General features: G+C 34.4%; 1 protein-coding gene across 1 annotated transcript in view; it reads left to right on the top strand.

Annotated features, from left to right (window-relative positions):
* Positions 1–112: 112 nt before the first annotated feature.
* fasn (fatty acid synthase) overlaps positions 113–11,709 on the top strand; it is a 30,317-nt gene continuing 18,720 nt past the window's right edge. The window contains exons 1-9 of the mRNA XM_051123714.1: positions 113–369; positions 5,606–5,755; positions 6,070–6,222; positions 7,576–7,749; positions 8,043–8,243; positions 8,874–8,996; positions 9,347–9,462; positions 10,551–10,685; positions 10,800–11,262. Coding sequence (XP_050979671.1) covers positions 5,629–5,755; positions 6,070–6,222; positions 7,576–7,749; positions 8,043–8,243; positions 8,874–8,996; positions 9,347–9,462; positions 10,551–10,685; positions 10,800–11,262 — 1,492 coding nt within the window. The 5' untranslated portion in view covers positions 113–369; positions 5,606–5,628. The remainder of the gene's footprint in view (positions 370–5,605; positions 5,756–6,069; positions 6,223–7,575; positions 7,750–8,042; positions 8,244–8,873; positions 8,997–9,346; positions 9,463–10,550; positions 10,686–10,799; positions 11,263–11,709) is intronic.

Genomic DNA, 11,709 nt, shown 5'->3' with positions numbered 1-11,709 from the left:
TTGTGCATGTGATCATACCGGGATGAACTCCAGTAACCCAGTTTTTTTAGTTGCGTTTTTTCTCTGCGGCGGTAGGAAATCAGCCCATCACTGGCTGCGTCTACAGCCCAGCCTCCTCTCTCATTGGACTGCACCTCAGAGCCAAACTGTCAGCCCATGTGGCGTGGCCAGCGAGGATGTCAGACATTTAAATGAAACAGACACAGGGACTCAGAAGGGCGAGAGTAATTTCTAGGGCTTGGCCAAAGGGGGGAATCACAGTACTCTCCATTCTGTACCGGAAGCCTACAAAATATTAACAGGAATATAAAAGTCGACTCTGGCCCAAAGGATCTGCGTGAAACAGCGTTAAACTGTATCCACATCCAGGTAAGCGTGCATATATTATTAATCGTGTCAGTTCTGGATATGTCGTTTAACCAGATACAGACTAATGTAGTAAAAGCGAAGCTTCAGGCATTCAACATCGAGACAATTTTCTTTAAAACGCAGGGGAAAAAATAATAACATCACAAACAAAACGAATCGTTCTTGAGAGTCGGGTCTTTTCAATGAAATTGAGCTGAATCACTGACTCTTTGAACGGAGAGTCAAAAGCATTCAGAGTGAATCGAGGATTTTACTGATGAGGCGAAATGTTTATTTTTTTTTTATTTTTTAAAATAAAACATCTGCATCTAGCATTTTATCAAAACACGTAAACTCCAAGATATATAAATTAATTTAGTTTTTAATATCGTGCGTGGGATAAGGATGTTGGTATCGCGTGATGGCGTAATTACGTCACGACGTACAAGAATAGCAGAATTGATTTTTTGGAACCGTTCGAAAGAATCGATTCCCACAGATGAGTCGGAACTTCTCATCACTAATTTTTTTAACCGACGATTTTCAACCGCACACTTTTGGCTTAACGTGAGCAAAGGTTTACCTGGAGGCTGCAAAGGCAGCGGATGACAGCATTTCGTGCTATTTCTTTGTGAGTTTTTTGCCTAAGAGAAATAGCATTAAGCCTGAAACCGTTCGTTCTATACACAGAAAAGGAAGCAAACAGATATTTAGCCTGACAAGAATGTAAAATGTTGAGAATGTGGAAAAGGGTGGTCATTGTAGAGTCAATGTGGAATTTGTCACTGTGAAACCGGCTTATAACCAGTCTGTATCACTGAGGGCAGTCAAACTGGAGATGCTTAGGCTAGTTTTTGTAGTTTCTATTACAGGTCTCCGTCTACATCATCCTTGGCCTTTATAAAAACAGTAGGCAGAAATTATCTTCTGTTATTGTATTTATTTCTGGCCTAAGGCAAGAGTGTGGCTGATGTTTTAAGGACTTTACGACTGTAATACTGTCATCAGCTAATGACAGCACTGCACCATGGGAAGTTGTTAATCGGAGCTGTAGGGAGGCGAGCGGTCAGCTACATCACTAACTCAACTGCTGCTGCGGATCTGGGTCAGGTAGATTACAGTCCTTTCGGAAATCTGTTTATTTTCTCAATCTGTTTCATAATGTTGTATTTGCTGTTAAATGTTCAGAATAGAAATGTACTCAGTGCTACTGTAATCCTAACCAGGATAGCGTAGTCTGGTTCACACTAAAATCTACATAAGTTAGTTGTTTTGTGTTGCTAGTAGTTCTGTCTACTGTATAGCTTTGCTATGCTGTATTCGGGTCATTGACTGCTTTTTGACATGTCTGTATTGTATTGTTACAATTGAATAGTACTTTAGATGACTCACGCACGTTCACAGTCAAGCTGGTGCATGTGAGCACCTGCCCGGCAAAGACTCCTTCCGGTTGTCACTATGGCAACAAAGAGCGCTAATTCCTCCGCTCAGACTTACCGGTCAACTTTTGCTAATTCTGTTTATGAAAATTGATTTTCTCTAAACGTAACAAATATTGATTTTCAGGTAAGTTTCATATACATACGTGAGCCTAGACCACAAAACTAGTCTTAAGGGTCAATTTTTTGAAACTGAGATTGATACATCATCTGAAATATATGGTTTGTTAGGACAATATTTGGTCGCGATACAGCTATTTGTAAATCTGGAATCTGAGGGTGAAAAAAACTTAAAATATTGAGAAAATCTGCTTTAAAGTTGTCCAAATGAAATAAAAATATTAAGTTTTGTTATATTTACGGTGGGAAATTTACTAAATATCTTTATGAAACATGATCTTAGGGCTGTCAAACAACTAATCGCGATTAATCGCATACAAAATAAAAGTTTGAGTTTGCCTAATATATATGTGTGCACTGTGTGTAATTATTATGTATATATGTAAGAGAAATATGTTATTTATGTACAAAATATTTTTATTTATATATAATATCAATTATTGAAAAATTATAATAACTACATATAATTGTAAATATTTCTTAAATGTATACATAAATGTGTTTGTATTTATATATACATAATAATTACACCCAGTACACACACATATATTAGGCAAACTCAAACTTTTATTTTGTATGCGATTAATCACGATTAATCGTTTGACAGCCCTAATATCCCAATGATTTTTGGCATAAAAGAAAAATTGATAATTTTGACCCGTACAATGTATTTTTGGGTATTGCTACAAATATACCCACGCTACTTAAGACTAGTCTTTTGGTCCAGGTTCACATATATACATTGAATCTGCTCTCAATGGCTTGTCACCTTGTCAGGTTGTTTTAAAGAGCTCTGACATCACTTAATACTGTTTTTTCATAAAATATTATAATGTATATAAGGTATATAAGTAGATAGCTGTGCATGCGAAACAGCCTGTCTTCGAAATTTCATTAATTAGTCTGAAAATCCTGTTCTTGATGTCTTTTGCACATTCATGACAGTTATGTTTTCGTTTAAGAACCAGAATTTCTTTGAAATATTTCAAATGTTGAAACAGATGATAAAAAGATGTGTTAGTAAAGCCTTCTCCTCTGATATTCTTTTACTTGGACAATTGTAATTAAGTTTATTAATTTATGATGCATAATTTCTGCTAAATTGTCTGTCCTACTTTTATAGCTACTGGGCACTATTATCATTTACAACTCAGTCATGCTGTGAGAAATTGTAATGACTAGCTGAATAACTGTTATGTAATGCATGTTTATTGTTTTATATGCTACTCTCTATTATATTTGTCACAAATTTACAAAAAAATACCTTACAACTGCTGAACAGAATATCTGTAAATTTTTCATCTCACTCTAAAAAAAGCTGGGTTAAATACAGCTCAGCGCTGTGTAAAATATGGACAAATCCAGCTAGTGGGTTGTTCGACTTAGCGGTTGGATTAATTGTTTAACCCAGCCTTCTGGGTAGTTTTACTTAAGTCAACTATTGTTTAGAAATTACTGTTTTCTTACTTTAAATGAACCCAAAATAGGTTATAAATTAAAAATCAGACACATAATTACTAGAGGCATCAGCAATTATCAAAAGGTGAACATTTATTATTAAGCAATTGAAAAAATGTTATTATTTAATTATTATTTATTGAACTTAATATTAAATGTTAATTTTCAACCTTATACAAGAAATTTAGTAAATTTTAAGCAATAGTTAAATTAAATAAAACTACCCAGAAGGCTGGGTTAAACATTTGACCAACTGCTGGCTCACAACAACCCACTCGCTGGGTTTGTCCATATTTCACCTAGCACTGAGTTGTTTTTAACCCAGCATTTTGTAAAGTGGTAACTTAGGGCTGACCGATATGACCAATCAATCAAAAAGACTTGATTAACTGAACATTTTACCTCGATAATGATTAATGAACAATTTTTAAAAAAAAATAATTCTTATTATTATTCTTTTTTTTTTTTTCCTTCGTAGTTACAAAAAATGCTCTAAAAATGCTGGGTTAAAAACAACCCAACTTTGAGTTATTTGGCAACCCAGCGCCAGGTAAATATTGGACAGAACTCAGCTGGTTAGGTTAAACGTTTTTACCACACATGCTGAGTTATTTTATTCATGTCAACTATTGATTAAAAATTATTATATTGCTGGCTTAAAAAAATGGACTGGAACTTATAAAAAACACACACAGAATTAGTGAAGGCAAGAGCAATAATCAAAAAATGAACATGTATTATTAAGCAAGAACACATAGACAAAATACAAGACAAATATAATTTATTAATTTACAATATTACATACATATAAGCTTGTTTAACAAGCTTTTAAGACATAAAAAATGTAACATTTAAATGTAGTATTTTAACTGTAGTGTATTCAACCGTTCTCTGTAATCACTTTTTACCGAAATAGTGCTAATTCTCATGCCGGTGTGTTGCCAAAATCTGAGCCGGTGAAGGGCTGCCGTTTGGCAGGGGAACTGCTAACTTCAGACCACGGCCTCGCATTTCACTCGTAGCTGAAAGATGCCGTGACTGACTCTAAAACCTGCCCATAAACAAACAGTACTGACATTAGAGATTATATTTTAATATCAAACTAAATTAAAGTCAGTACAATAACAAATTAAATCCATTTATTTTATCCAAGGCAAAAGACGTTTCCATCCTGCGAAACAACCGCTGCTGACGCAGCTGACTGACATCACGTCCTCATGTTGCGTTGTGTAAAATAATATAATTTACAACACAGTATAGACTTTATAAATGAAATAAAATCTATACAAACCTTTATTTCCCTGAAGAAGTGCAAATCAGCAGCGCTGAGAACCACTCTCTCCTGTAGAGGACTCAAAAACCCTGCGCTCTGACTGTAACTCAGCAGCTGGGTTGTTTCATCAGAGACAGGCTCAACCCAGCGGTTGGGTAGAAAAAAATAACCCAGCGTTAAATGGCTCAGCAGCTGAGTTACAGGAAAAACTACCCAGCACCTGGGTAAAAAATATAAAAAATAACCCAATAAAATCACTCAACAAGTTGAACCCAGCATTTGGGTTAAAAAAAATATCCCAGCCCCTGGGTAAAAATATTAACAGTATTAACAGAATTTTTTACATCAGAAAATTACGTCAGTTAGAGGTTCTGAATTTTGGTTTCAATTATTTTTTGATTAATCGTCTAGCTCTACTGTAAATTATTCTGTACAAATTAAACTAACTTGTCCAAGTAAATTTTCTGGGGTTCATTTGTAGTTTTGTGCTTGCTTTGTAAAGATGCTCAAATATATCAGATGGCTTTGCTAGGTTGCATCCTGTACAGTCAGATGAGTTGAAATCTCTCTTGGCATATTTAATGAAGTTTCTGTGGCCCACCAAATTAAAATGAACCCTCCTTTGTGTTTCGAGGAAAGTGGAACAGAGGGACACTTTGTACTTGTCACCACTTCTTGATTGCATTGAATGAACAGGAATCCCATCCACGCTGTCGCTTTGAGTGCTCTGACCCCGAAACGGGGAACAAAAGTGTTCAGCTTTCCAGGCCACGCCTTCGCGAGCACACTCTCCCGCCTATACCCAATTTTGCAGCAACTCGGTGACCCCAACTCACAGACCGCTGATTTAATATGAATGACATACTCACATTCACACAGTTCTTATTCAAGCTGACACAATCCGTCCATTTTTACAAGGCTTTCTGTTCACTGAGTGACCACTTCTATCCTTTATTTTTCCCTTTAGAATCAAAGAAAATCTAACCAGACATGGAGGATATTGTTATAGCTGGAATTTCAGGTCGCCTTCCTGAGTCTAACAATTTGGAAGAATTTTGGCAGAACCTTTTCAATGGAGTTGACATGGTCACAGAAGATGACCGGCGGTGGAAACCAGGTATGCTAACAATACTTTAAATAACTTTTAAATAACATTTAGACTTAATTAACAGGTTTTTAATCACAAAGCTTTCATTAAGACCACCCTGGGGTTTGTAGTGTCTTTCAACTGCTGGTCTCCTTGCCTACCTGGCTGCTGTTCTGTGCTTTTCCTTGTGCGTCCGGCTTTGGGTCTTATGAAGGGCCCGTCTCTCTTCTCTCTGTTGGCACCATGCTAATACTCTCATTCATGTGCTAAAGCACAAGCGGGCTTAGGGCGATGAGTAGAGAGCGCTTTTGATTCCTTTTTTCCCTCCTTTTTTAAAATTCTAGGTCTGTATGGCCTTCCCCGAAGAAATGGAAAACTAAAAGAAATCGACAGATTTGATGCAGCCTTCTTTGGTGTGCATCCCAAACAGGCCCACACCATGGACCCACAGCTGAGGCTTATGCTAGAGATATCGTACGAGGCCATCGTCGATGGAGGTTAGTATCAGCTGCCCTCTTTTATTTATCATAGGTATTAATATAAGGTCATTTGTGGTAGCTAATGCCGTTAAAAAAATTTATAGCCTGAATGCAGTTTATGTCATTTTGGATAAAAGCATCTGCCAAATAAATGTAAATGTTATTTTCAAGCTTGCGCTGCTATATGGGTATATTAAATATAGTTGATATCCTGTGGTATTACATGCTATACTCTATTTAAAGTATGTGAAACAGCTGATTTATTATATTATTTTATTTTATTTTGTTTTATTTAATTTGATTACTTTTTTCAGTAAGGTGACTGAAGTGAGAGTAAAGATATTTATAATGTTAAAGATTTTTTTTAGAAAAATGTTAAAGGATATCAAAGAATCCTGAAAAATGTTTTTTAAATTATTTAATTTTATTATTTAATTTTGTTTTAATTATTATTATTTTTTTATTTTATTTTGTTATCAAAAAGAATCCTGAAAATTGTGCAGCACATTTTTCCACAAAAATATGGATATATAAAATATATAGTTGATTTCCTGTGGTATTATATGCTATACTCTGTTTAAAACTGTGTAATTTTATTTTATTTTATTGTATTATTTTATTTTTTCATTTTATTTTATTTTATTTTTTTACATTTTGTTTTATTTAATTTTATTATTTTTTCCATAAGAATGCATTGAAATGGGAGCAAAGAGATTTATAATGTTAAAGATTTATCTTGGAAAAATATCAAAGGATATCAGAAAAATCCTGAAAAATGTGAATCACATTTTTCACAAAAATATGGATATATAAAATATATAGCTAATTTCTTGTGGTATCACATGCTATACTCTGTTTAAAACTATGTAAAACAGCTGATTTGTTTTATTTAATTGTATCATTTAATTTTATTACATTTTTTTTATTTTGTTTTATTTAATTTGATTATTTTTTCAGTAAGGATGCATTGAAGTGAGTTTAAAACTATGTACAACAGCTCATTTATTTTATTTTAATTGAATTGTTTCATTTTATTTAAATTTTTTGTTTAAATTTTGTTTTATTTAATTTTATTATTTTTTCAGTAAGGATGTATTGAAGTGAGAGTAGAGAGATTTATAATATTCAAGATTTCTCTTAGAAAAATATAAAAGGATATCAAAAAATCCTGAAAAATGTGCATCACATTTTCCGCAAAAATATGGGTATATGAAATATAGTTGATTTCCTGTGTTTAAAACTATGTAAAAGCACAACTGTTTTAAATATCGATAATAATAAGAATTGTCTCTTGAGCAATTATGTTTTGTTTTGAACCTAGTTTTTTTTCTGACTTTGTGAATATAAAACCTGTTAATTTTTTCCCTTTAGGCATAAACCCGGTGTCCATGCGTGGCAGCAAGACTGGCGTCTACATTGGAGTAAGTGGCTCAGAAGCTGGAGAGGCCTTCAGTAAAGACCCAGAGGAGCTGCTGGGATACAGCATGACGGGATGCCAGCGGGCCATGTTTGCCAACCGCTTGTCTTACTTCTTTGATTTCAGTGGTATGTAAACACTACATGTTTAATTAGTGACTCAATGCTCGTGCACATTGCAGGACGGAATTGAGTTGTCAAGACCATTGTTTTGAAAGACTCTGTCATCATTCTTTCTGTATGGTGTGATGTGTCGTCTGAGGTAATTTGAATAAGTGACTCATTACACTGTCATTTCTTGACTTATACTGTCACATTAGACTGAGGCAACCGGTTGAGATGGATTACTTGAATTACTTTATGCAAGAATCCTTAATGCGATCAGACATTAAGATTGTTTCTGATGTCCAATGAACATTCAGGTCCAAGTACAGCCATTGACACGGCATGCTCATCTAGTCTGCTGGCTCTGGAGAATGCCTTCAACGCTATTCGCCATGGCCAATGTGATGCGGCACTTGTGGGCGGAGTCAACCTGCTGCTCAAGCCCAACACCTCAGTGCAGTTCATGAAACTGGGCATGCTCAGTCCTGAAGGAACATGCAAGTCATTTGATGCCTCAGGTGAGATTACGTATGTCACTGTAACATCTACAGCTTTCTCAGTAAGACATTAAAGGAATCTGGTTCTATAAACATCACTCATTGCATAACAGTTAAAAAAAATGGCCTTCTAAGTGTTCATACATACATGAGTTTTTTGAGTTAAAGTTTTAGTTATTTTGTTGTATTTCTCGTTTTATATATATATATATATATTATATATATATATATATATTATTATTGTTGTTATTATTATTATTATTGTTATTATTTTATATATATTTTATTATTATTATTTCAGTTTTAGTTATTTTAAATGATCAAGTTAAGCTTAATTAAAATAAGAAATGTTGCCTTAAACTACCTGAAATAAAATGTTTATTTTTATTGTTTATTTTATTTAAATGAGTGTTTAACAAAAATGTTTTTATGGTTTTAATTTTAGTTTTAGTTAACTCTTATAACTCTAATTTAATACCTGACACTATGTGTTTTTTGCTAAATACATTTTAATAAAAGTAGTATTCTGTAGTTTGTGAAAATCTGCATACTGCACAAAGTATAAAAAACAATTTGTGAGTACATTTCTAATTTGCTCTGCTGTTAATAAATGGCGGCTTTATAATACAGTTTTTTTGTTTTACCCTCTAGGAAATGGCTACTGTCGCGCAGAGGCTGCTGTCGCAGTACTCGTGACCAAAAAGTCAATGGCTAAGAGAATCTATGCGACAGTTCTCAATGCTGGCAATAACACAGACGGCTACAAAGAGCAAGGTAAACCAACCCCCCCACAAATCTGCCACCAAACCTCTAGCATGAGTGAAATCAGCTCAGCTAATACCTGCTTACTTACTCTGGACGCCCTGGCATTACTGTGAATGCTGGCACTGCATGTGTCGTAGATGCTAGCCTTTCCCCCAGTGCCTCCTGCCAGTGTTTTTAAACATGACACTTGGCTGAGCGTGAGAGCTGAGGGAATTTGAAATCTCTGGCATACGTCTGATATCAGACTCTCTAGTTCCTGTTGTGTGTCATGTGGTGCTACATCGAGTACAGAAGTTATGCAGTAGCTCACATGTGCGTTCCAGAAAGGCATATGTCATGACTGCTACGTCTTTCCTCAGGGGTGACATTCCCATCAGGTGAGATGCAGCAGCGCCTGGTTCGTTCCCTTTACGAGGAAGCCAACATATCACCTGAGCAAGTGGAGTACGTTGAGGCCCACGGAACCGGTACTAAGGTCAGTCACTGTGAAATTACACATATGCATTTTTTGTTTTAAAATTATGAATGGGAACAGATTGATACGTGCCTTTTTCACACTGGCCCTGAAATATCACTTTAAGGTCTATATTCCAATAAATAAGTAAATAATAAGCAGCAAATAAATAAATAAATAAATAAGTGAATAAATAAATATTAATTGAATTATTAATTAATTTTAAAAAACACAACAGCAATACAAAAATAATAATAAAAAAGAAGGTGTTGTTAGATACTATTAGTCCAAAAAAAAGTAATTGTTAAATTAAATTAAAAATAATAATAATAATAATTTAATGTTTTTAATTTAAGGACTGTCAGTCCTTCATGACAAAATTGTAATTTTTGGTGAAATATCACTTTAAGGTGTATATTCCAATAAACAAGTAAATAATACACAGTAAGTAAAAAAAAAAGTGAATAAATAAATATTAATTAAATTATTTATTAATTTAAAAAACACAAGAACAATACAAAAATAATACAATACAAAAATAATAATAAAAAAGCAGGTATTGTTAGATACTATTAGTCCAATTTTTGTTAATAATAATAATAATTAAATATTTTTAATTTAAGGTGGAAATAGTGGTAAACAGTTACATATAATTTAGTGCTGTAAAACGATTAATCGCGATTAATCACAATTAAATAAATCACAATAAAAGAATAAAAGTAATAAAAGTTTTTGTTGACATAATATATGTATGTGTACTGTGTTTATTTATTATATATATATATATAAATAAGAAAAATGTTATGTGTATATATATTTAATATATTTATATATAATATAAATTATATGAATATCAATATATATGTAAATACATGTAAATATTTTCAAAATATATACTGTATACATAAAAACTCTACAGTACACACATATTTTATGTAAACAAACTTTTATTTTGGATGTGATTAATTGCGATTAATCGTTTGACAGCACTAATATAATTTTATGCTTATGTTAATATAAAAAAAAAAAAATCCTTCTGTGTAGTCATTAAGTAATAGCAATTTCAGCTTGCTATTATGTGCATATTGTAAATAACTCTGCTTTCACAGGTTGGGGATCCTCAGGAAGTGAATGGCATTGTGAGTGTATTCTGTCAGTCACAGAGGGATCCTCTTTTGATTGGCTCAACCAAATCTAACATGGGACACCCAGAGCCTGCTTCTGGATTGGCGGCTCTTGCCAAGGTAGATGAACTGTTTTTAATCAATTCTCCCATTAAATGCTTGTCAGCTTTTTCTTTAAAAATTTGGAAGCCACATCCCAAATGCAATTAAGTAACTCATACTGAATGTGTTCAGGTGGTTCTGTCTCTGGAACATGGTGTCTGGGCTCCCAACATCCATTTCCATGATCCAAACCCTGACATTCCTGCTCTGACGGACGGCCGGGTGCGTGTGGTGTCAGAGCCCATACCTGTCCGTGGTGGCATTGTGGGCATCAACTCATTTGGCTTCGGAGGCTCAAATGTCCATGTTATCCTGCGTCCACATGGGTCAAAATCACTGGCTCAGGCTGCAGAGCCTTCAGTCCCCAGACTCCTGCAGGCCTCCGGTCGCACAGAGGAGGCGGTCACTTCCCTTCTCAAAAACGCCCAGCAGTATAAGGATAATCCAAGCTACCTGTCACTTCTGAATGATGTGTCTGGAGTTCCAACGGCAAGCATGCCGTACAGGGGCTATGCACTGATTGGAGCACAGGGAGAGCTTACAGAGGTTCAACAAAACCAGCCCACACCCAGACCCCTCTGGTTCGTTTGCTCAGGTGAGGGGGCATTTATTTATGGTGAACAGTTTAAAGGGGAGAAATCTTATTTCCCTCAACCTTTTGTGCTAAAAGAGATTGATGTACTATAAAATACATACTGTAACTTTTAGAAAACATCCTCTAATGTCCAAAAAGAGTTTTTTTTTCCTGACGCTGCCATGGTGAGATAAAAACAAGAAAGCTGGTACTATTAGATACTATTAGTCTTAAACACAAAAATATCCAACAATAAAATTAAAATGATGAAATGCTCACTGATGCTTTAGAAGGAAACACAATGCATTAAGAGCTGGGGGGTGAAAACTTTTTGAATTAAATTTATTTTGTCTTCTGGGAAACTATCTATCTTCTGTAGCCTCTGAAGGGCAGTACTAAATGAAAAAATATGATATATAGGCAAAATAAGAAAAATGCACACATCTCCATTGTGTTCAAAAGTTTTCA

This window comes from Labeo rohita, chromosome 12 (genome assembly GCF_022985175.1).
Source record: "Labeo rohita strain BAU-BD-2019 chromosome 12, IGBB_LRoh.1.0, whole genome shotgun sequence".
Lineage (NCBI taxonomy): Eukaryota > Metazoa > Chordata > Actinopteri > Cypriniformes > Cyprinidae > Labeo > Labeo rohita.
Note: the sequence above shows the minus strand (reverse complement) of the source record. Positions and strands in the feature narration are given on the sequence as shown.